The sequence below is a fragment of the Dermacentor andersoni genome, chromosome 5, assembly GCF_023375885.2.
Source record: "Dermacentor andersoni chromosome 5, qqDerAnde1_hic_scaffold, whole genome shotgun sequence".
In the NCBI taxonomy this organism is placed as follows: Eukaryota; Metazoa; Arthropoda; class Arachnida; order Ixodida; family Ixodidae; genus Dermacentor; species Dermacentor andersoni.
Window position 1 is genome coordinate 174,936,944 of NC_092818.1, and position 26,120 is coordinate 174,963,063.

Here is a 26,120-nt window from a genome sequence, read left to right on the forward strand (position 1 = left end):
CGCTTTTTTTTGCCTAAGCTCACCAGCTTTTCACTAAGAAGTGACGGCATGAGACATTAACTGAATGCCCATAGGTACTTATGTATAATCAGCATGCTTTTCATCCAACGGGCTTGCAAGCTGAAGCAAGTTTCACACACTAAGTTTCCTTAACTCACTGTGTGGTTGTGTTTGCCTACACGGAGTACACTTATAAAGCCACTAGCAAAAGCACCGGCGAAAGTATGACATGCATCTCAGCTACGAAATGAGATAAACTATTAAAAAACCACATTCCTTAGCGCGATAGAAGCCACGAAGTCCTGGAAGAAAAAGTATCGAAAATCAAGCGGAAAATTGCGCTAACGCGCACAGCTTCAAGTGCTAAACATATCATGGGCAAATAATTTACCATTTATTATCAGCAGTGAGGAAGCGCTTGATTTCCCCCAGATTGTTTCGACTTGCGGCAATGCAACATATACGTATCTATGAGGAACGACGAATGCCGTGTATCAAAAAAAAAAAAGAAAAAGTGCAGAAGCATCCACTACCTGTGCAACGTTGTCCCTGTACGGACTGTCGGCGAAATCTATAGCCGAGCACTGCATGGAACGTCGCAGCCTGTTTCAAACGAAGCCGGCGATCGCGAACGGAAACCGGTCACCGAAATGAGCTCGCCTCGAGAATTCGGCGCACGCAAGCCATTCTCGCTGCACCCATCGTCAACGCGCAAGCCGGCCGCGCTTCGAGGTCGACCCAGCGCTTGTGACGAGCGAATGCACTCGTGGGAGAGCCTCGCCAGCGTGATTCAGACCTTTAAACTTCCCGCGCCGGCGCGTGAACCACGGCGCGTAAGTTTAACTCGAGGAAACAAAACCGTGCCTTCCACGCACTGCCACGGAAAGCTTTGAGTACCCAGCGCTCAGTGGCCTTACAAGGCTATTCCCTCAATAGATTGAAACTAGTGAGCTTGTACAGGGCGCATGCTGAACGTACGTGGTGCGCAAACGACTGACATACGTTTCCTTTGAGGACGCGGGTGTGCGCGACGTCTGGAGTATACTAGTTTGCTATATAGACGAAGAGCTTTGAGCTATGGCACATGAAGTAACTATACCGATATGACCCGCACGTCCGGGTAAGCAAGAAGTTCCCACTGGACAAATTTGCGTCTGACGAGGGGATAAACCGCGGCGCTTACCTCTTGTGTCCCGAAGCGTCCACGTACGAGCTCCGGTAGAATCCTGCGAGATCGTCATTCAGGTGGCCGACAAAGTTCATCCTGATCGTGTAGTTTGATCCCGCGTTGAGCGGTCTCTTCAGCTTGATAACGAGGAACTGGAGGCGCTTGTCCTCGTCGTACCTGTCGTGCTCCACGCGCGAGCCGCCGGCGGCGGCCGCATCGTTTACCGACACGTCCGACACGTTTAGGTCCTTGATATGCAACGTCACGTTCGAAGTCTCTGTCGCGCAGTGCACGAGGATCGCCACCGATCCATTGAACGTGAAGTTCCCATCTAGTCTAGGCGTCAGCTCGACGTCATAGTGGACCGGCACCAGCGACCGTGGAAGGCGCACGTTCTTGGGAGGGGAGGGCGCGGGCTTGATCGGCTCGGTACTCTTCGGCGGGCCCTGCTCGGCCTTTTCGGTAAGCAGTTTCGTAGAGATGCCGACGATGGCCAGTGCCGCCACGACCAGGATGACGCACACGGCGATGCATCTATGCGACACGAACAGGCCGCGGTTCTTGTGCGAGACGTCGTCGCTCTTGTCCATGTCCAGGTACTCGGTGCTGCTGGGACTCATGGACAGAGGCGGGCCCCCCGCGCGGCGCCTTCGGCTGCTGCTGCGGCTGGGCTCCTGTTGGCCGTCTCGCGTGCCGTCGTCTTCGACGCCGGTCGTTGCTGCGCCGGTAACGGGCCCGTCCCGGCTCCCGGCCGCCGATCGATGGAAGTGGCTGCTGCTGTTGCTGCCGACGGCCGCCGCTTCCCGCGCTTCGTCGTGCCCGCTGCAGCCGCGTGCCACGTGCCCCGCGCCAGAAGCCAATCCGCGCCCGCCGACCGGCTCGGGAACGTCACGCGGGAGCCGAAACAGCCGCTGCCAATGGTGCTGCTGCTCGCGGGACCTCTGCTTCTGCCTCCGCGCTCCTGGCACTCCCGGCGCCGAATAACCGAGCTCGGGAGAGTCGCCGCACTCTTCGTCGTCGCTCTCCTCCCAGCGGGCTTCCTCCTCGGTCAGCTGATCTGCCGCCGAAAGGAGCGGTTCACTCTCCACAACGTCAGAGCGCCGGTCGTCGCCGCGAGAGCGTTGCTGTTTCGTAGACCCCGTTGTTGCATCGCCACGCCGCCGTCCCGACAAGTGCGACATGAACGTTGTCCGTAGGATACAAAAGGAAAGGGTAGATATTGTAAAGTCGCCGTCGAACAATGGGAGAGAAAGATGGGCACAATAGATCGGACACGACAGCTCTTAATCCCACGCAGCCCTGGGCGAGGACGATGACGTGTTATGCCGGAATAATATCAACCCGGTACGTTCGCCTTGCCTGCTTCGTGGCGTCTTTTAGCTCGTCTCGCTGCCCTGCCTGACATCTGTTTAAACGAACTTGCCTGCCGTAAAGCGTGCGCCTTGGTATTTCTCTCTCTTACGTTTTTTTTTTTCTTATTATCATTCCTCTTCCTTCCCTTCAGCGAAGCGACGTGAATACGAGTCGTGCGCTGCGAACGAAGCTGCACCTGTCGTTGTTTGGTGCAAAGGTCTCGCGGCCTGCGAGTGTCACCTCTTGACAGAAACCGGAGGCTACGGCCATTTCGTGCTCCCGCGCTCCTTCAGACAAGCAAGAGAAAGAAATTTTCAGCTCCAGCAACGGTAAATTGCTCCCAGAAAGAACTTGACACTGAGCTTATCGGGCACAACATGCTCAGAAATGGCAGACTCGAGTCGGTATCAGAGAATCTTATTCCGGTGATTAAAAGGCACTAAACTGAACATGAGAGACATTATCACAGGACCAGAATCGTACTGGGCTTTATGCTTTTATTGCTTTTTTTGTTTTGTTTATTTTCCCCTTATGTGCGTTCGCGAAAGCACTAGAATTGAGGGAAAAGAAAATACGAAGGAAGAAAAAAGAAATGTGCACTTTTATTACCAGCATCTTCCTAATACCATCCAAATCTTGGTCAATCTCCCGCAGTGGGTATGCGCCGCCGTAGAAGGAAATCCAAATCCTTGAAGCCACTACGAACCTCATTTCGATTGCCGCAACGACTCCAATCTCACGATCGCTGTGCTACCTCGAAACAATGATGACTATCACTTTTCTTGCGAGTCTGCTTTCTTGTGCTTCTCGTTTCGCACTGTTTTCAGGCAGTTATGAAAACGAAAAGCCCTCTTTACCTGCAACGAGGAAACGAAGCGCCGTGTATATTATATTCAAGAAATCAAGCAATTTGCTACAGAATATTATCAGGATTGGGGGCTCAATCCCATCGCTCGAGATCCGTTGCCAAGATTGGAGTCCGGCATGAATTCGAAGGTAGCTGGCCCATGCCGTCGTCCAACTTAAACACGCTGAGGACGTTGATGAAGGGAAGAACTGCTTCTCATTGAGAACGAGGAAAATGGGTTTATTTACAGAAAATTAAATCAGTCTAACATGACTGCTTAAGAAAAAGAGTGTCAGTCCAACATGACTGCTCAACAGAAAGTGTGTCAGTCCAACCTGACTGCACGAGAGAAGTGTGTCGAGCCTCCACCCAACAGCCGTTTTTAAACGCTCGGTCCTTCGGCGATACAAGGCAGCGAATGTTCGTTTCGTCATCGCAAAACTAGCCGCCTCCTGCGACAAGGTGACGCACACACACACGCAAACACACAGGTGCGAAGGAGTGAAGCCGACGACAGAGGCGAGTCGTTCCGGGAAGCTCGGAGACATCCTGAGTAGCTCGTTGTCCCGCCGCGGCTTGCTCATGCGTAGCGAAATCAGGTTCGCGCCGGGAGCCTCGGGTACAATAGTTCGTCAGTCGAACCCGTTTCGTCACAACGGAGATGGGGCTCGTGGATGGGGGCGGTTTTCAGCACAAAGCCCGCTTCTTCGAACGCAGTCTTGCTGCAGCGACGGAGAGTGGGGGATGCGCACCTTGTCAGGACAGGCAACTGCAAAATGAACCCCACAACACGGCTCTGCGCCGAGATGACGTGCATTGGCTCTCACTTTAGACTCGCTAGGCTTCAAAAAAAAAAAAACAGAAGTGTAGAAACAAAAAAATGCTGCACTTCGCTATGTCAATTTCTGAAGCAAATTCCTGCTGACGAATTCAGCAATCATGGAGGGAATCCTGCTAAATGAGAGGGGATCTTCTTCGCTCAATAAAATTAGCACTAGTAATCCTAAAATTTAGGCGGGACCCTCAAACGCAGAATTCAAATTAGCCTGCTCAAACCATCCGCATTGCTATGCAACTTTCCCTTCTTATATCTAACGGAGAAGTTGTACTCTTGGAGAGTGAGGCTCCATCGGAGCAAGCGGCCATTTTTGTGTGACATTTGATTGAGCCACGTCAGAGGACAGTGGTCGGTCTCGAAGATGAACTTCGCTCCGTACAAGTAACACGACAACTTCTGTGCGGCCCAAACTAAACAAGCACATTCCTTCTCTGAAGCGCTGTAGGCTTCCTCTCTTACATTTAGTTTACGGCTGGCATAGAGGATAGGATGCTCCTCGTTATCGTCGCCGACCTGACTAAGTACCACGCCCATACCTCTGTCGCTTGCGTCGCATTGAACTATGAATTCCTTTGTGTAGTCCGGCGCGCGAAGCACAGGGCGAGAAACCAATAGCGTTTTCAAACTTTGGAAAGCGTTCTCTTTGTCCTTATCCCAGTGTACGTTACTCGGTGCTCCCTTTCGGAGGGCGTCTGTTAATGGACTTGCCATTTGCGAGTAATTCGGAATGTACCGTTGATAGTACCCCACAAGTCCCAAAAATGAACGAAGGTCCGTTTTCGTGCGCGGCTGAGAAAATCCTCCAATCGTAGCTATTTTCAGCTCCGCCGGCCGTCTCATGCCCTGACCGACAACATGGCCCAGATAAGTAACCTGCGAACAACCAAACCTACACTTTTCCGCTTTCATCGTCAAGCCGGCTCCCCTCAACCGTGAGAACACCTGTTTGAGGTGCGATACGTGTTGTTCCCAGCTGTCCGAAAAAATTGCCACATCATCAAGATAGGGCAAGGCGAACTCCTGTAAGTCTTTTAGGACAATATCCATTAACTTAGAGAAGCTAAACGGCGCGTTCTTCAGCCCGAAGCTGAGTGCGAGAGGGCGAAAAGTGCCTACAGGCGAGATGAATGCGGCATAGCGGCTGGCACTTTCTGAAAGGGGAACTTGCCAGTACCCCCGCACGAGATCTATAGTTGAAATGTATTTAGCAGCGCTAACTCTTTCAATTCGTTCCTCAATGTTGGGTATCGGGTACAGCTGATCCCTAGTGATGGCATTTAATTTTCTGTAGTCAACACACGGACGAGGGTCCTTGTTAGGGGTTTCTACCAGTATTAGCGGTGACGTGTAGTCACTCTCAGCGGGCTCAATAACTCCCAACTCTAGCATGCGCTGTATCTCTGCCTCCATAATCTCTCTCTGTCTTGGAGACACCCTGTAAGGCTTTGATCTTACTGGTTCAGTTGATGTCAGCTCAATTTCATGCGTTATCAGTTCGGTTCTACCCGGCCGATCGCTGAATCTGTCGAGATATTCCCCTAACACCTCTTTTAGCTCATCTAGCTGCTCGGGTCTTAGAGCGTGCGAGCTTACCGAGTGCTCGACTACTTCTTCTAGGCCGATTTCAGAGTTGGAGGTCGCCCTATACTCCTTAAACTTGGTACTAATGCCATCCGGCTCTTTGATGGTATAGTTAACGACTCCGCTCCGCTCCACATACGGCTTCATCAAATTACAGTGATATATCCTCACTTCCTTCCTGCGACCAGGCACTCTCAAAGCATAGTTAGTGTCTGACAGTTTGTGCAACACTTTAACGGGCCCGTCCCAGTGAACTTCAAGCTTGTTCTTTCTTGAAGGATTGAGGATCATTACCTGGTCTCCGGCGTTAAACGTACGAAGCCTCGCATTCTTGTCGTAATAGAATTTGGCGTTCTTTTGAGCTACTCCCATGTTCTTTCCGATTAGTTCTTGGGTTGCGCTTAGCCGTTCCAGTAAATTTAGCACGTATTCAACCACTGTTGGACTCTCACCTCTTTCCTCCCACATCTCTCTTAACATTCTCAGTGGAGAACGGAGTGTCCTCCCATACACTAGTTCTGCTGGTGAGAACCCTGTCGCTTCATGTGGAACCATTCGCAAAGCAAACAAAGTTGCCGGCAGACAGTTCTCCCAGTCCTCCTTATGCTCGTAACAGAGCGCACGCAAAACTCGCTTAAGCGCCAAATGCCACCTCTCTACACTGTTTGACTGAGGGTGATAGACAGAACTGTGTATTACCTTTACCCCGCACTTTTGCAAGAATGTGGAAGTCAGTGCGCTCGTGAATACTGACCCTTGATCTGCCTGAATTTCGGCTGGAAACCCAACTCGTGCAAACACTGTTAAAAGCGCGTCTACTACTTCGGTGGAACTTAGCTCTTTCAAAGGGATTGCTTCTGGAAACTTGGTAGCCGGACACAGCATGGTAAACAAGTACCTGTAGCCCGATTTTGTTTTTGGAAGAGGCCCTACCGTGTCTATTACAAGTCGCCTGAAAGCCTCTGTTATTAAGGGCACTACCTTCAGTGGAGCTTTCCATGTCTCTCCTGGTTTACCCGAACGCTGGAAGGCGTCGCATGATCTTACAAAGTTTTCTACGTCTTTGAAACAGCCAGGCCAGTAGTATTCCATAAGCAATCTTTCCTTTGATTTGTTTATGCCTAGGTGGCCGGACCACCCATTTCCATGACAGAGACTCAAAAGGTCCTCCCTATACTTAGTAGGTACGACTAACTGATCTAAAATCCTACCCTTTCGATCTCTGTAGTGCCGATACAACAAACCTCCTCTCTCATGTATCGTCACATTTCGCCTAGCAATGCCTTCTTTAGCTGTGTCATGTAATTTAGCTAAGCTCTCATCATTCTTTTGCTCAGCTGCCAGTGACTCTTTATCCACACGTAAGAGCTGATCAAAGTTCTTTGAGGCCGGTGATAATAACGACCCTGTCTCGCTTGTGAGTGCGTCAGCTTGCTCTTCCTGCAGGCTACAACTTTGACACTCAAGTGCTACGCTCTCATTGAGCTGGTCAGCAGGCAGGCTCTCCTCAACTGTTCTTTTGTCCCTCGGGCCTAGCTCGGATTCGAGTATTGAAGTTATCCCCTTTTCTGCTTCCGCTGGAGGAGCGTGTGCATTTTCCACGGAAAGCGCCGCGATCTTACGAGCTTGGCCTCGGGTCAATGCCTGTACTATGCCCTCTCCCAGTTTGAGCCCTTTGTCACACAGTAACCGATTCGAACGATTCGAAAAGATGTAAGGATACTGCAGTGACAAAAATTTGGAAACTGCAGCCTCAGTCTCTAGCTCCCCGAATGGTCCATTGATTTTGACTTTGGCCATGGGCAGACACACGCTGTGTTCTTCTACAACCTGTTTTATCCAAGCTACTTCTCCGGTGAAGTCATCTACCGTCACGTAAGACGGATGGACAATGTCCATCGTGGCGGCACTGCCTCTTAGCACTCGGCATGGTTTTCCATTAACTTGCAGGTCGTGAAGATATGGACTTAAAAGTTCCATATTCTCATCCTTTTCCTCCACATAGGAGAAAACTACGCTAGACTTCTCGCAGTTTACAGCTATATGTCCCAGTTTGTGGCATTTGTAACAGCGCATTGGTCTAAAAGATTCGAATTTTCTTTTCTGTTCTTTTTGTGCGGTTTCTCCGTTAAGTTTCTCCTCACTCTTTTCTGCGGGCTTTTCCGCCATGTCTACAGGCACCGATCGTCTAGTCTGCGCACCCTTTTTGAACGGAAATGGTTTCCGCAGTCCATTTCGACCGTCCCAGTTTCCCTCCTCGGCGTTCAACTTTCTACGGGTTGCGTACTCTTCGGCTAATTCAGCCGCCCTTTCCACAGTGTTTACATTACCTCTGTCTTGCACCCACAGTTTCACAGCTTGGGGGATGGTTTTGTAAAACTGTTCTAGACACATGCATTCAATGATCATGTCTCTGCTGTCGTACGCTTCTGCGCTTTTAAGCCACTCGACTAGGTTGGCCTTTAAGCTATATGCAAACTCCGGATATCCCTCGCTATCTTTCTTGCCTGTGCTCCTAAACCTTTGCCGAAAAGCTTCGGCTGAAAGGCGGTATTTCTTCAGGAGACTAGCCTTAACTTTTGCATAATCATATGCATCCTGTGCACTCAGTCTGGCGATTACTTCCGCCGCCTCACACGGCAACATAGACAGCAACCGCTGTGGCCATGTATTCGGGCCGAAGTTCATCTTTTCGCAAGTCCTTTCAAAATTGCTTAGGAACAAGCCTATGTCGGTCCCGACCTCAAATGGCTTTAATAGCCTGTCCATGCGGTACGATTCTGCCTCACTTGATCGTCCCAGAGCGCCTTCACTTCCTTGAGACAACTCCAAACGTTTGCTTTCAAGTTCAAGTTGCATTTTTCTTAACTCGCGTTCTTCTCTTTCTTTTTCCCGTTCTTCTCTTTCTCTTTCCCGTTCTTCGCTTTCTCTTTCTCTTTCCCGTTCTGCTCTTTCTCTTTCCCGTTTCTCTCTCTTTTTGAGAAGTTCCAATCCCATTTCAATATCTTCCTCACTGGCCTGTTCGGAAATGATATGCAATAATTCTGATCTTAGCATTTCCTTGCGTACATCTAGGCCCAGTTCCTCACCAACAATCAACAACTCGTCTCTCAGCAGTGTCCTTAACCCCATGACTGCTGCCTTACTGCCTTGATTCGGCTCTCTAAATCTAGCTAGGAAAACACAACCTAGCTAACACACAACAATCTAGCTTCCCTACAGTTCTAAACAGAACAACCACAAAATGAAGCCTAGAGAGTCAAAGCAAGAATCAAGCACTCACCGCAGATACAGCACCATGTCGCAAAGTCCATCCCACCGCTGCCACCAGTTGTCAGGATTGGGGGCTCAATCCCATCGCTCGAGATCCGTTGCCAAGATTGGAGTCCGGCATGAATTCGAAGGTAGCCGGCCCATGCCGTCGTCCAACTTAAACACGCTGAGGACGTTGATGAAGGGAAGAACTGCTTCTCATCGAGAACGAGGAAAATGGGTTTATTTACAGAAAATTAAATCAGTCTAACATGACTGCTTAAGAAAAAGAGTGTCAGTCCAACATGACTGCACGAGAGAAGTGTGTCGAGCCTCCGCCCAACAGCCGTTTTTAAACGCTCGGTCCTTCGGCGATACAAGGCAGCGAATGTTCGTTTCGTCATCGCAAAACTAGCCGCCTCCTGCGACAAGGTGACGCACACACACACGCAAACACACAGGTGCGAAGGAGTGAAGTCGACGACAGAGGCGAGTCGTTCCGGGAAGCTCGGAGACATCCTGAGTAGCTCGTTGTCCCGCCGCGGCTTGCTCATGCGTAGCGAAATCAGGTTCGCGCCGGGAGCCTCGGGTACAATAGTTCGTCAGTCGAACCCGTTTCGTCACAACGGAGATGGGGCTCGTGGATGGGGGCGGTTTTCAGCACAAAGCCCGCTTCTTCGAACGCAGTCTTGCTGCAGCGACGGAGAGTGGGGGATGCGCACCTTGTCCCCCAGTCGTAATTGGGCGGCAATTTTTCCTTGCAGCTCGCCATTCTTAACAATATCCGAGAAAATCTTTTCACCACACCTCGAATTAGCGTGCGCGCAGGAAAATTATCTTTCACACTGTTGCGCAACTCCATTAGTTGCCCGAAGATCGTCGATGGTAGTTGCAAGATACTCGTATATGTGAACTAATTACGCAAACGGTGGTTATTTATCGCCGTGTTGTTCGCGATGACATGTTAGCAAATGGCATTGCATTGTATCTAGCTGCATTACACTGAAGCTAAGTACAATGGTTAGTCTCATTCAGGACTGCCGTTACTGATTGTATCTCAATTTTTTTTTTTCATGAATACAACTGCGCAATTGCTAAATATGTGTATTTCTGGTCCGTGTACCCACCCCCTGTGTAATGCTCCTTGGTCCATGAAGCTACTGACATAATTAATTAATTAATTAATTAATTAGTACAGCTTGCAGTCGGCAAACTACATTTTGTACCAGTTGATCGTGAGAACATGCCCGGAGTTTTAAAAAAATACTTGTAGGCCAAATTACGAAAGGTGCTGAAGGTGACTGATTTCGAAGGCCAGTGTTATTGCACTGCAGGATTCACGAGCAGGCACTATGTCGGGAATACGTGCAGATGACCTGTGTACTGAAGCCTGCTGTTTAAGCTGTTAACGTTATCTGAGGACGAAGGCACGATCACCTTCGGCGATACTGTCCCTTTCGCGTGACGTAGTGCAAGGCGCGTCGTATGATTCGACCGGGTTTCCTCAACCAAGAAATCAGCTCAAGAAGGCGACATAATCCGAGTTCGTAACCTGACGTATTACATGGCAGTTCGATGGCCGAACTGCAGAAAGGTTGTCTTGTTTTTCTAATCTCAAGGCAGAAAAAAAAACATTCCCTTGCACAGAAGGATCGCTTCGAACCAGTACTCTCCAGTTACGAGTTCTGGAAATTGACCTTTTGCGTGGGCTGAATGGTCCACATGAATAAGTGCAACGTGAAGCTGCAAGCAGAGGCAAACCTCACTCATGACCTGTACATGGACAAAATGTGTTCAGGACAAAACTGCGTTGTTCTTTTTCGTTGTTTCTTTTTGAGAACCGGGTGTCACGTCGAAACTGGAAGCATTTAACCTGCTGTTCAAAGCTGAGTTCGAAGACGAATACGGCATTTCCTCCCCTATTTGCGACAAGAATCCTCCACGATCTGCATAGACAATTTTGCAAACGATTCTTTGGCCTTGACGCAAGCAAGGAGGAATATAAATGTTTCAAAATTCATTTAACTGAGATTTGACGCACTGCCAGATTTCTTTAAATTAGAAGTAATTAAATGTCAGTCAAATGACATTTTGAAGGAGAAGTACAAAGAAGAAAATCTAATAAAATTGTATATGTTACCCAGGCTCCAGAACGTTTCCCAACCTTATTAGGCCGCAGTAACATGTAAATTTTTGGCACTGGCCACCTTTGTGTGCAAACTGTGTGCGTGTGTGTGTGTTTGTGCGTGTGCGCGTGTGTGTCTGTGCCTGCGCGTGTGCGTACGTGTGCGTGCGCGTGTGTTCTAGTGCGTGCGCGTGTGCGTGTGTGTGCGCATGTGTGTGAGCGCGTGTGTGTTTGTGCATGTGCGCGCCTGTGTTTTAGTGCGTGCGCGCGCGTCTGTGGTGTGTGCGCGCGCGTGTGTGTGTGTGTGCGTGTGTGTGTGCGTGTGTGCGTGTGTGTGTGTGTGTGTGTGTGTGTGTGTGTGTGTGTGTGTGTGTGTGTGTGTGTGTGTGTGTGTGTGTGTGTGTGTGTGTGTGTGTGTGTGTGTGTGCACTTTTGAAGTCATTATTTTCGATGTTTTCAGTGCCATAACCGTACAATGTGGTTATTATGCAAATATAGAATTCCCAAATAAATGAGCTGCAACCACCTGCCAGAGAATGTTTTTTTTTTTTTTATGTAGCACTTCGAAACCTTTGAAGGCTTGCTTTTTATGACTTTAATATTGTATCTGTCGGGATTAATTTTTTAACCGACGTACTCAGCTCAACCATGCAGAAAATGCTTATGAGCACCTGTAGCGATCCCTTGATATATATATATATATATGTATATATATATATGTATATATATATATATATATATATATATATATATATATATATATATATATACCAATCAAGGCTGCGTGTTTGCTACCACAGAGAATATATAGAGACAGAAATGGGATGGGGGGGACGACTTTTCGAATGCGAAGTCGCATAATAATTTACGTCTCATTTCATTAAAATAAGCCTGCATAGCAGCTTACACGAGTTATCTTTTCTGGCATTTCTTAAAACGCAAACATTGTGAAGGAGAAAATAGCGGAATACAGAGGACAGAGAGCAGGATGAAACAATACGAGCGCTCTCTGTCCCTTGTATTGCGGTATATTATTCTTGAAAATGCTACACCAACTGGCCTACACTTCTATTATATATTGACATGTAAACACGATGCTAAAAAGGGAACGCGGCTTCGTAGAAATGCCGGAGTTGCGGTAACGGCACATCTGTTCGGTATGGATAGAATGAGTGTGATGAAGTTGAAAAGAAAAAAGAGAAAGAAAGAGGGGAAGAAAGGAAAAAAAGCCTGCGCGCTAATGAGAAATGTGAACAAGCTTATTTGTCACCACTAAATTTTAACGCTATTTCATATTGATATACCCACGGATACTTGGCGGTGAAAGCAAAATTCTAATCCTAAACTATTTATTTTGGTCCTTATCTGAACCAGAAAGTCCACGGCAGAAGGTCCATGTAACTAATTAAAATAAGAAATTATTCAAATATAGCATGACAATAAGTTAAAATAATTTTTCTGTCTACGTCCAGTGTCATTATACTTGCGTTTACTAATTTTTATTCGTTATTTTTTATTTAGTTATTTATTGTCCCACCCTCGACACCGCCACTGGTAGCCATTCTGTCCCTATGGCCTAAATAGATTACTCTGCCTTATAGCCAGTGCGTCGCCATACCTGTGTATCGCAGGAAGGTTGGCGAGTTGTGTGCAAGCTTTTGGGCAAGTTTCCTTGTTTTCCTTTTGTCTGTTTTGTGCCTGCACTCTCAAGGTTGTAGTGACATGTGCAACGCACCCGTTTAGGATATAAGTACTGCAATTTCGAAATAAAATTGAGTTGAAAGTGATTGCTTTGTTTCTGTCGTTCTTCTTCGTGCTCATACATCCCCCGTGTTTCTCTACACCACATTCAAATTCAATATGAATGACCAACAAGGCCACATTTCTGCCTTTATGCACGGCTCAAGTCGATCCGGCGTTAATAAGCGAGTTAACGCATCCAGAGCAATCGCTGCTGCTCACGTTGATTCGAAATTGTACGAAACGATTCGCGCCGCATGTGCAATCCGACAAAACGCGCTCGTCTCACTATCGAATGGGCGACAACGTTCACGAAGTTGTATACACATCAGGCACGTTTTGCCCCGTGTCATACCTTTGTAACATTTAGAACCGGGTGAAAGTGGTCACCGGCAAGGAAGTAAGATAACGTCCAAGTGGCAATATGCGGAAAATGCCAAGCGAAGGGAAAATATCAATGTACTGGGCGCTGGCCTTTCATCCATTTCCACAAGACGGACGAAGCGATTTCACAGCTGTTGCGAAATCGCTTCGCCGCATTGCACCCTTGGTGTAAGATGTTTCCAAGATATCTCGGTTGCATCTCACGTTCCACCGTTGCTCGAGTAGAGTTCGAGTGCCACTTCCTTCCATGTAGGATGAAATCCCATGGCGCCCTATACGTAGAGTGCCGGCAAATCATAAAACGCCATCATACAGCTGATAAAAAAAAAAATTGGGGTTTTACGTTCCAAAACCACTTTCTGATTAAGAGGCACGCCGTAGTAGTGGACTCCGGAAATTTCGACCTCCTGGGGTTCTTTAACGTGCACCTAAATCTAAATACACGGGTGTTTTCGCATTTCGCCCCCATCGAAATGCGGCATACAGCTGATAAAGAAGGGAAGAAGAAAACGCGATGGGCCGGCAAAAATTTTGTCGCTGCATTTCGAGGCCAAGCTATCGGCTTGCCACGAATGAAGAACCATATAGCCCAATGCATTGCTGAGCTCTCGTGTGGTGAGCATTATTATTATTATTATTCACTGATTGCTGTTGACAATTCACTGAGTTGTGCATGTTAGGCGCGACCGCATAGAGCGTATACAGGAGTCGGTTTGGCTTGAAGTCAGCCTATAGCGCGCTGTGGAAAATCGTTAATCAGAACTTTTTCTCTTGTCTTGTTTGATGAAGTCATCTCTTCTATTGAAAGTGTCTTATCTTCCCATAGCAAGTACATAGTAATGCTTCTTGGTGATTATTAATACGCCTTAAATTGATTGGAACATGCTTAGATATTATCATTACGTAGAGAACAAAGGAGCCTGTTGGACTTTCTTTCCTTCTGTTCACTTCAGTAACATAACTTGATCGCTAATTCCTGTGGCAACATCTTAGAGATTTGCCTCTCCAATGCTCAAGTTATAGATGTCTCTCGTTCTGACATTTCCCTTGTGCCATAGCCACTAAGCAACCGCATTGGGTCCTCCGATGGATATCTTAGTTGTCTGAATCTTTTTTTAAAATTTTCTTGCCATTTTGCATAAAAAATCAAGATTTTCCAATGACATCAATACGTCATTCTCCAATTTCTACGCATCCTCTGTGCGGTAGACCTATACTGGCAATACATTTTGCAATAGTGGATAAGGTTCGCGTATCAACACACATTTATTCCTAAGCACGGTGCTTAACAGGCTAACATTTAATAGTTATGTCTCATCGGCGTGAGCGGCTTCTGAAAGACCGCTTACCTTTTTTTCATCAGTGCCCTTATAATCGCCCTTACACTTTTGGTATCTTCTTTCGTTGTCACTTGATGCTGTTACCAAAGTCTGATACCATATTCGTTTGGTTCGTTTGTTTGTTACAAATGCAATGATGACCCACCCACTACGGACATTATAGGCCAATTAAATCGGGCAATGGCTACGTTAATCGCTTGGTTCACTTATCCGGCCTCTTATTGCTCTACTACACCCCATCCTCAACCACACTTTCGAGCGATGGAAGACAATTCTTCGCAGCGACGACCCTGACCGCCAGCAATGTTTCGTCAGTCGGGCCCTGGCAGTGGAGGAAACCAGGCGGCGGCCGGACCGCGCTACCCTTCCATTCGTGTCGTAGCACATTCACGCCGAATAAAAAGATTTTGTTAATCAATAGCGCCCGCTTCTTCGCCAATCTCCCGTCGCGCATGTGTGCATATGTCTAGGATCATCATCATCATTATTACCCACGCGCGTGCCTTGCAAACCCTTCCTGATAGGTATCGCTGTGCATGCTTAGAGAACGAAGAAGAAGCAGCTACGCCTTCCATATTGGATTGCGAACTAGGCGAAATGAACGCGATAAGGTAGGATTTACATGCATGTCTTCCATCTTTCCTGTCTGTTCTTGTTTTCAGTAGATTAGCAGATAATTTGTATTGCTATTGAAGGTTATTACAGTACTGCATTACGCGCAGTGGTGTTCTCAATCCTATCATTAGCACTATCGTGTGTCGCGATTTCCTTGCCCTTTCTTTCTTTCTTTCAAACCCTCATCCCATCTTATTCTCCCGTGCAGGATACCCAACGGGACATTTGTCTGGTTTACTTCCCTGTCTTGGATTGTTTTCTTCTCTCTCCCCTCTGAACTGCAAGCTGAGCAGCTCTGTACTCCTATGTCGTTATACCACATGATGACCCTCAGAGTGCGATATCATTTGCGTGCAATTATGAAACCGAAAACACGAAACAATATCGGGAAGTGTGTGTACAGTGCTTTTATTTAATATCCATTTACTGACAGCGTTCAAGTTTTGCTGTATCTTGATGAACTCCTACAACCATTTTACAAGTGAGCATGGCTCAGCCGTTGAGAAGTTTTTCTGCTAAATGCGTAGCCGTTAGCTAAGTTCCTCGTAACGGTGGGCGCTTTCTAATGTGGCTAGAATGCGCAGAACGCTCGTGAAAACTGGTTTTGGTTCTTATTAAAGAACGGAAACAACACGGCAGTGCTTCCTGCTGCAGAGTGGCTCGTTCCAGAGCGGTTTGCAGAAAACTTACCGATTATTCAAGACAATTCGATTGTACAATGTCGCCGATCAGAGCTGGAGGATTGGGTCTTAAGGAACAAACGAGCGCGAGAAACGAATCAATGTAAGAATCATATGAGTGCAGAGGGCTGGGCTTTAGTTACAGTTGCGAGACAATATTTTGGCCTATCCCGTTCTCTGCTGCTTGCGTTGGGTCTTTATTATTGTACTCCGAGTTACTCATTTATCTCTTTGAAGCATGGTTGTTAGCAGCGTTAACTATCAGTTCATAACTTCTTTGCTTTGCCCAAAAGTAGTTTTTATTCCTTGTCATTATTACGCACTATTTATTGACATTATGACTCTTAATTCAAGGTATCTAAATGCGTAACACTGTCGTTGCGCATGCGGTAAGCATATTTCTTGCAAACGCGAACACAAAGGTACCGGCTCTCGTTCACCCGAATGAGAAGGCGGTGTGGAAAACCCTGAAAAAAAATATCAGGAGCAGCATGGGTGTACGAAGATTACAATGACACTTCCTGTTCAAAGAAACGGTAACTCATTATAAGTATCGTGGGGAGCTCAGTTCAGAAAAGCGTCGCAGCATTGTGGTCGTATACATGTATTGAACAGCTCAAATCACCTTGTGCCGGTGAAAAATTATTATTTTTTAACTTTTCAACGTCATTTTCTCAGTATATCTTACCATCTTTTGAAGACATCTTTCTGATAAGTTCCGGCGCATGAAAGGGTTTTGTACCACAGACTGAACATTGAGATAAACAGTTCACACGCTTATCATTCTTCGCCGTTTAATTAACAAACGCCCGCGTCGTTACAAACTGTCAGTACTTGTCTTGCTGCGCGCAGCCTCACGGATGAGTTTCTCGTGGGCCGGCAGTCAGCCGTGGACGAGACCATCGGTCAGCTGCACCTCAACACCCACTACGTGCTCTCGGTCAACGGCTTCCTCAACGCACTGCAGGTGGTACGTGCCTACGCACACAAGCGTCATCTTGCACGCTCAGAGTCATTCCTCCTACGGACCCCACTGTATTTTTATTTTTGCTGTAGACCTTTGTCGAGTGGCGACCTAGGTCACATGGAAAGGAAGTGCACGTTTATTGACGAACGCTCATAGACGTTACCAGTTTAGTAGCGGTTGAAAGGGTGACAACTCCAGCAGGGCACTAAAGCGAGCTCTCCAGGCCCGCAGTATATAACTCCTTATCTTGAGCTCCAGTGTATAGGGCATTGTAACATAGGACGAAATAAGCTTTTCTTTTTTTTCACATCATACTCCAAGAACAATGGCCTGCTTTGTTTGTGCGAGCAAATTGCTCGTCTCTTAACACCATCACCGAAAGTACTTGTAATACTGATGGCGTGCGTTTAGTGTGTCTGTGCCTCAATCAGCGTGAAGCACTCCTTAAGTCATTCTATAGCCTGTTTGATTTTGCGACATGCCAAATTTGAGCACCTTAATATGAACGGGACCGTCAACTTAGAGAAAGCCTCGTTTTCTTGTCATGCGTAGTCGTCCGACGAAAACATGTAGGCTTGTCACTCCCTCTGAACAAGAAAAGAATGCTTCACACGCTTAGTTTCTAACCACAGTGAACACTTCGATCCTGAAATACTGATTTCTTTACAGGCTGCCATAAGATGTGAGATGGTTAGTCTGCCAATTCAGAGTTTGTGCAGTGCGAAAATCTTCGGACATAACAGCATCGTTTCGCGCTAGACCCCCATTGCAGTTTCTTTCTAACGAGCCACAGAGGTAGCGACCCATATGTATCGAATTGTATGAAACTAAATATGGATATTCTAACCTTACATAAATGTATTTCTAAGTGCAATTCAGATGTTTCCATAGCAAAAAAAATTGGCTAACATTCTGGAAAAAAGAAATTCAGACCCTCATAGGGTTCAGAAACAGGAAGGAATAGAAGGCGGGAAGTTCGGGAAAAGAGGGGAGAAACTTTTCAAGAATGAAGTTAAATATGAGATATATCCATATACAAGGTGTCCCAGCTAACTTTAGCGAAGCTGTTCAAAGAAAAGAAAGATTGAGCAAAAGAAAAACGTGCAAAACACGATTATAGGACCTATATGGTGTTCAGTTGTCAGAGGTTTGACGATCGAACAACGTAGGTCTCATAACTGTATCTTGCACCGTTTTCCTTTTTCTTTTCCTTTTCGTTGAACAGCTTGGCTAAAGTTACTTGGGACACCCTGTATACGGGTATATGGATATGCCACACAATGGAGTTGCCAGTATACCCGTTATTCTTAGAGCGAATGCAGGACCACGGCATGTGGTAAAAGTTAAATGAAGGGCGCGAATTAGGGGTTCTTGCCGCATGTCTATAGAGCCCAACAGTTCCGTAAGATGAGATAATTTGTCCTCACGATCGAGAGCATCGGAGTGCCAGTGCCGCTAAAGCGGCGACGTGGCTCCTCCTGGCCGCGCGTGCATTGCGTGCCCTGTATATCTGCACCCGAAACCGCGCGCAATAGACGTGGTGACTACAGGGCGCTTTATGCGCCAGTAGTACGCTGGCAAAACAAAAATTGACGACTCTGGCTCAGTTGCGGCGACAAATGCAGGAAGCAAATGATGACGCAGAGAGGCGATAAGTTCCAAGTTGTGAGTAATTTATTTCTCGAATCACTGTGTGCAGGGTACTGTTGACGTGGCAAAAAAAAAGTGAAACGTCATGATTGCACTAAATTTATACGGATGAGCAAAGCGCGCATTAAAAATAATAAGAGAAGAGAAACAGCTGCGCTGAGTTTTCCTGTTCTCTCTGCACCGGTCTTTCCTTGTTTGTTTTTTCATACCTCCTGCAGCACAGTTAACCAATCAATGTCCTTCTGTTCCGCGTTCGGTCAATCTTGTCACTAGACAAAGCGGTCCACCCTATTGTCTAGCTCAGCTTCCCTGTTTTCTGACGTTTTCTTAACTCGAGGACAAACTATTGTCTTGAATTGCGATCGTGTTCGCAGGCTTTGTTTGCAAACGTTCCAATTCTTATTAAGGCACACTTTGGTACAGCTCCAGCCGAAATACCGAACGAGCGCCTGGCATTAATGATCTGCTTTATGCCAGTAATAGGCATGGATAATTAAAAAAGATAGAGGGAGGTGGTAGAAGAACGGTGGTGCGTAATGCGACGTACTAATGGAAGACACGCATATTGCAGACAAGCGACATTTACCCATTTTTGCCCGTCGCCGGCAGTTCTAACCGTTCACCCGTTGTTGACTCTGAAAAGCTCAAGTCAAGGTAGCGAGCGCTTAACACTCGCATTGTTCCGACCTAAAGAGGGCGGTTCTATTTTTTGATGAATGTTCCATCAAGCTTTTTTCATTTTGTGCTGGAAGCGGCGGGTGGAGCATAATGAGTGCCCTTTCGCTTCCGACACCCATCGGCAGTGCTGCGAGAAAGCTGAACAAGTTTCACCCTGGAGACCACGATGCACTGTCTGTCCCAGTGAAAGAAAGAAAGAAAGAAAGAAAGAAAGAAAGAAAGAAAGAAAGAAAGAAAGAAAGAAAGAAAGAAAGAAAGAAAGAAACAAAGAAAGAACCTCTGACTTCCGTTTTGCACACGCATAGCGCTATTTGTAAACGTCGCATCTTGCTGTAATAGCGCCTGATGTTGAAATATAAGAATAACAATGTCACAATCTTTGTTGCGTTGCATCTGAATTACAGGCCCAGCTGTAAAGTCGCTTTACGAATTTTTATTGACCACACCTCCCCTCTCCTCTTTTGACTTCCTCGTTCTGGGCGCACCCCATCGCCCCTCTTTCAGAAAGATAGCTAAATGAAATGTACTGAGATAAAATGAAGAAAATAGTCAGGAAGAAGCAATACCGCACAGCAGGTAGGCTTTGTTAAAGCTACAAAATGGGCACGGTTTTGCTTCCGCGGAGTATCCTTGGCATTTTGCTGATGCCCACTCCGCTGCAAACCGCAAATCCTCACACGCGGAAGCAAAAGCTAGAGTGCTGATGCGAAAGCACGTCATAAAACGACGTAGTTGTGTGTGTGATCGCGCCGACGGCGTAGCGAGAACACTTCAGATATAAAGGGATTCTCGAGGACTTCGACTGACAGCAGCATCCATGGCTATGACATAGTTCTGCTGCGTTGCGGCGAGATTCAAGGCTGCACTGCTTTTTTTTATGCAACGTTACCCTGTAAGCATAGGTACACACACACTCGCGCGCACGCACCAGAATTGTACGCGTTGCTCCTTTTGCATCGTGATCTCCATGCGCGAGTTGCTTTCTATCAGCTCAAAGTACATCACGAAAAGTTTAGGCCCTGCATGTATAGTTTCCCTCGCTCATTTTCCAACTAGAGAGAGGTTAACTTAATTCTAGAAACGACTTGTTGTCCGAGCTGTCGTCGATGGTAACGCATGTCATGTGTTACTTCGAGGTCGGGGACGCCCCTGGATGTGTTGAATGTGCTGCACGAGGAGTCGCCAGAGCACTGGCCGGAGGTGTTCAGGTGGAGCAGAGGTCTTATAGCGCTTCAGATGTAAGCCAATAAGTAAGTGGATCAAAGAAAAGCTCTAAGTCAATCAAATAAATGGAAAGGTTGCAGTAGTTTTCATCCAGTACAGCTCCTTTCTTTCTTCTAAGCAGCTAGTGGCATTGCAGTGCCTTTTTTCTTCTTTCTGGTAGATAAAACAAGGTGTCCTTGGCGCGAACCATCACGCAGTGGTTATTCGTTGGAAGCGTCATGAAGAAGAAACGGAAGCCGTCCTTGAGGCACGTGCGCATGGATGGAAAGCAGACGGCAAACATTGCGAAACGCTGCTGTGACTTTGACTCTGCAAGTTCACCTCGCAATTCAGCTGCTTTTAAAAATGCAACCTTGCCTTGTGATGCCCTTCTCAAAAGCCAAAGCAAACATCGCGAAGGATACAACGAGAAATTTTGCAATGTAATGCCGCTGCAGCGGCAAGACTGACTGCACTGCTTTTGCAGTTAAGTGCGCAAAGTCGCCTAAACTGGCTTCTAGCAAATATTCGTTTGTTCCCTTGCAGTGTGACAAAGTGGGATTCACACCACTTTAACGTGCACCACCGACGACCGCAGCACGAAGTACAGATCAGGCTCATGTAAATGCGCAGAAATTCATGCGTGAGCATCTTTCGCAGAATATATAACAAAAGGCCACACGCTGTGCTTCGGTGGGTGAAAATCGCGGGCCATGTTTCCTGACATGAGTCAAATTTGGAGGCCGCATAAGCTTCCCCTTTAAGAGTGGAACGCGGTAGCATTCGAAGATCCCTGACTGCTTCTTCCGCTTCCTGGCAACTGCAGCGTATGTAACCGTCATGTTTACTGGGAAACGCTGGCGGCGAATGCTATGCACGAAGGCCAGTTTTCTGGTAGAAGCGCGGCCTCTTCCGTGGGCCGATCCTGGAGGTAATGAACAGCCTCGCCAAAATAAAAAAATACTTCATTTGGAAGTTCCTGCTATCATTTCGAACTTTTAATATTTAAGTCTGAGATGATTTACCATAAAAGCATGCGCTGTCGGTATTTCTTTATGGCATTTGTTTGTGGGCTGTCATTCTTAAAATTCCGACGAATAACTTTGTCAAGAATGTAATGCAAGATATGAGCCACTTTGGTGATAGAATGGTGTGGCAATGTAACCCGCATATACCACATGTCATATAGCAAGGCGTGGCATATACGTATACCTAAGTAATACGGAAATTTTTGCTCACGGACAACTCCGCTGACACCGGATTTTCTGCGACACGGGGCCCTTAACGCTTTCGCGTTAATATTCAGCTCGAAATGTGCGATTCACGGTGAATCGCGTGCCACGCTTTACTTGAATGCCATCGTATATGAATATGAGACGCGAAGGAACAGCATACGAAACTCAATTGCTGGTTTATGTTTCCTTCAATCTGCGAATTCAGTTTTGATGATGCACGAATAACTTTGTGCGTTGCATGAAGCAAGCCTCCTTCATTTTCTCTCCTCCTCAGAACAAGTCTCGTCGCCTACACCCTCGTTTGTCCAAGTTTTTATGGCTGCAAATACGTAATCAAGGAGTAAAGACCGCTTACGTAAATATCTTGGAAAATATCTACAGAGATTCCACAGCTACCCTAATTCCTCACAAGAAAACTAGGAAGATACTTATAAAGAAAGGGGTCAGACAAGGAGACAATCTCTCCAACGCTATTCACTATCTGCTTGGAAGAAGCATTCAAGCTACTAAACTGGGAAGGCTTAAGAGTAAGGATGGACGGCGAATAACTCAGCAACCTTCGGTTTGCCGATGACATTGTTCTACTCAGCAACACTGCAGAAGAATAACAACAAATGATTGAGGACCTAAACAGAGAGAGTGTAAGAGTGGGGTTGAAGATTATTATGCAGAAGACAAAGATAATGATGAATAACCAGGCAAGGGAACAAGAGTTCAGGTTCGCCACCCAGCCTATACAGTCTGTGAAGGAGTACGTTTACCTAGGTCAATTAATCACAGGCAACCCTGACCATGAGAAGGAAATCCATAGAAGAATAAAAACAGGTTGGATCGCATACGGCAGACATTGTCAGCTCCTGACCGGAAGCTTACCATTATCATTGAAAAGGAAAGTATACAACCAGTGCATTTTACCGGTGCTGAAATATGGGGCAGAGACTTGGAGACTGACAAAGAAGCTTGAGAACAAGTTAAGGACCGCGCAAATAGCGATGGAACGAAGAATGCTAGGCGTAACTGTAAGAGACAAAGCGGTTTGGATCAGAGAGCAAACTGGTATAGATGATATTCTAATAGACATCAAGAGAAAAAAATGGCGCTGGGCAGGTAATGTATTGCGGAGGTTACATAACTGTTGGACCATTAGGGTTACAGAATGGGTGCCAAGAGAAGGGAAGCGCAGTTGATGACGGCAGAAGACTATAGGTGGGGCGATGAAATTAGGAAATTCGCGGACACTAGTTGGAATAGGTTGGCGCAGGACAGCGGCAATTGGAGATCGCAGGAAGAGGCCTTCGTCCTGCAGTAAACATATGTTTAAGGTATACTAAATAGTAAGTAGGGGTAGTCTAAAGCATTCGTAAAACAATGGGTTATCCAGGAAGTATCGCATAGAGCCATGGCGAAAGAAAAAATCCCATGCCTCAGGTTCCATTGTGAACATCTCACGTTCCCTTGCCATTCAGTTGGCAGGCCTGGGCAACTTCTTCACGTACATGATCTTCGGCGTGGGCTCCAAGTCGCAGCACTTCCTGTACGCCTGCTGTTTCGGCTACTCGATCAACGGGCTCCACTTCCTGGTGACGGGGCTCAGCTCGCAGCACGTCGCCGAAGTGCTGCCCATCACAATCTACGTGAGTGGTCTCGCCGTCTGAACTGGAGCACTGTCTTCCTCCATTCAAAAAACGTGTATTAAAAAACACGCGAAAAATTATAATCTAGGGTTTCATGTGCCAAAACCACGATCTTATTATAAGGCATGCCGTAACGGGGGACCCCGGATTCATTCTGACCACCTAAGGTTATTTAACGAGCACCTATATCTAAGTATAAGACGTTCTTGCATTCCGCTCCCATCGAAATGCGGTAGCCGCGGCCGGAATTGAGCCCGCGATCAAGCGCTTGGCAACGCAACGTCGTAGCCACTCAGCTACCATGCACGTGCGACGGGCGACACTGTGACAGAGGTGGGATGTAGGCAAAAAGTGCAAGTGCCTGCTGACTTCTGATTATCTTAAATAATATTTGCTAAATGTATACGATACCTCTCACTTCTGCTAGAAAACTTGAAGAGCGCCTCATTAGAAAAGCAATAAATCTTTTTTTTAAATGTTAACGTAAGCGTTAAAGCACAACAAAGTGACGCGGGCGCGCACGCACGATAACTTCAACAAATGGACTTAATCGAAAAGGGGCATAAGAATACAGAGAAGGAGACAATGTTGATGATTTCTTCTGCGGTGGAAGTTAAGGTCACAGAGCATAGGGGCTATTTAAGGACGTTGTAGCGGAGCACTCCTAATTAATTTTGACCACCGGGGTTTCCTTAACGTGCGCCAAATGCTCGGCATTTGATTGTTCTAGCATTCTGCCGCCGTCGCAATGCTACAGCCACGGAGGGTAATCGACCCCGCGGGACCTCATGCATCAGGCCTTGGCCACCGACCCACAGAAGAAGCAAATGTGTCGCAGGCGCACTCTCGTTCACGCTTATTGGCGAATGTCACCTGCATAGGCATATATTTGTGAGCATTTTAAATAAGACCGTGTGTTGTATAGAACTCATTGGATCTCCAAGCTCTCCGTCCATGATTTGTGTTATGGCTCCTTGAGTGTTTAAACTTCTCTTACAAGACCGAAATTCAAGAATTGTTAAAAACTTTGAAGTTTCAAACCTGCGCCGTATAGATGGCGAAGTTGCAGCGGTCCTGAGGTACTTCGCATTGCTTCCATTTTCCCTAGGTCACAGCCTTAAGTGTTACTTACGCGGCAGCAGCGGCGTCTGATACCGGAGGCCATAACACGATCTTGAATTGAGGCCTTACTAATAGGTGCAACTGTTCTGGCGCAGTACAAGGTGTTCCAGGCGAGCGCGATGAGCATGTACTTCCTGGGGTCGGTGGCCGTGATGACGTACGACCTTCCCAACATGCCTGACTCCTTTTGTGGCATGGTAAGTCCTCAGTAGGCTCAATGTTTACCCCTAGTACGCACACAGACTCAGATAAACGCGGCGGATACTAATGTGCACAGCCTTTAGAATGGCAGTATCCTTTTTTTGAATACACTCTAACATGATATATGTGCATAACCCACCATTCGTTTTACAAAGTAATTGAAAGTGCGCTACTACGTCTATAGTGGAACTCTGTTGATCCCATAGCTACTCCTTATTTGCCTTTTCCAGTGGATTTTGCTCAGTATTACTATAGTTTGCGTTTGAGCATACGAGACATTCTAAGCTGTGAACGCTTAAATTATGGGGTTTTACGTACGTGCTAGAACCACGATTTGATTAAAGGCACGCCATAGTGGGGAACTCCCGAATAACTGTACCACCTGAGGCTCTTTATCGCGCACCTAAATCTAAACACAGGAGTGTTTTCGCAATTCGCCCCCATCGAAATGCGGCCACCGTGGCCGGGATTTGATCCGTGACCTCGTGCTTAGCAGCACAACACCATCGCCGCTAAACAACCATGGCGGTTATTCTGTCAACGCTCTAGAAGACTTTCCCTGAATCATAAATAATGGAAAGTTTAATTTTCGGTAATGTCTGCATATCAAAGCGACATGAATCGAAAGTTAAGTATAGGATGGCGAAGAACTGCACTTAATATACCTTATTAAAAAAAAACGCATACCTCCTTTCATGTTCTTTGAAATTTTGCACCTTTGTGTAACAAACGCCTGCCCGGTAAAAGTTATACGAATTTTGAAGCGGTTGCAGGACAATGTGGACTGACTGTTCGGATTGCCATCACCTGAGTATTTATTTTCTTTCGATCGTAGTGATCGTCAAGATTTTGTTTTGACGTGGTGCGTAGGTTTGCCGCATGCCACTGCACGTCCCACATACCCTCAAAGATTCTCATTTTGCGAACAGCTTGAAACTCATAGATCGGAATACTCAGCGACGAAGGGGGTGAGTGGACGTGAGTATGAACAGGAGTATAGTATGTGAATTAGTGCAGGCGAGAGAAAGTGGAGGCGACTTTGAACGAGAGCAAGTTATGGTGAGTACGAATGGGCGCTTGCAGGAACGCTAATATTCACGAGTGTGCGTGCACGTGAGTGCGAGTATATAGACGGAAAAAAAAAATATTGGTGAGCGAGTGCCCACTTATCTTGCCGTCTATGAGTTTGATCCTTCTACGTATAGCTATTAATACTAACGATCACTATGATGGCTTCTGCAACTTGCGTGTCAAATTCATCCTAAGCCTGTCCGTCCCCGACTTCTTTCCAGGCCACAGGAATGTTCACCGGCCTCCTTCACCTGGTGCACCTCGTCTACGTTTTGATCTACGTACCATCACCATGATATCGCTTGCTTGGCCGACAAAAGCAATGTTTTCTCTCGCGTTTTTTTTATTATTATTCTACCTATATGTATATTTCAGGCGCGTAATCTCGCTTCGTTTCTTTTAGTACTGAACGCCATTAAACTACGACCCTTTTGTA

At 46.8% G+C, this 26,120-nt stretch overlaps 2 protein-coding genes across 2 annotated transcripts in view; one reads left to right on the plus strand and one right to left on the minus strand.

Annotated features, from left to right (window-relative positions):
- Positions 1-2,453, minus strand: part of LOC126531632 (aminopeptidase N-like) — an 88,162-nt gene extending 85,709 nt beyond the window's left edge. Inside the window, exon 1 of the mRNA XM_050179247.3 lies at positions 1,184-2,453. Within this exon, the coding sequence (XP_050035204.1) occupies positions 1,184-2,349 (1,166 nt within the window). The 5' untranslated portion in view covers positions 2,350-2,453. The remainder of the gene's footprint in view (positions 1-1,183) is intronic.
- Positions 2,409-26,120, plus strand: LOC126531640 (uncharacterized). The gene is made up of 5 exons (XM_055071316.1): positions 2,409-2,512; positions 16,776-16,893; positions 23,123-23,290; positions 24,508-24,609; positions 25,906-26,120. The coding sequence occupies exons 1-5, from the start codon at positions 2,409-2,411 to the stop codon at positions 25,978-25,980; spliced, it is 567 nt and encodes a 188-aa protein (XP_054927291.1). The 3' UTR covers positions 25,981-26,120.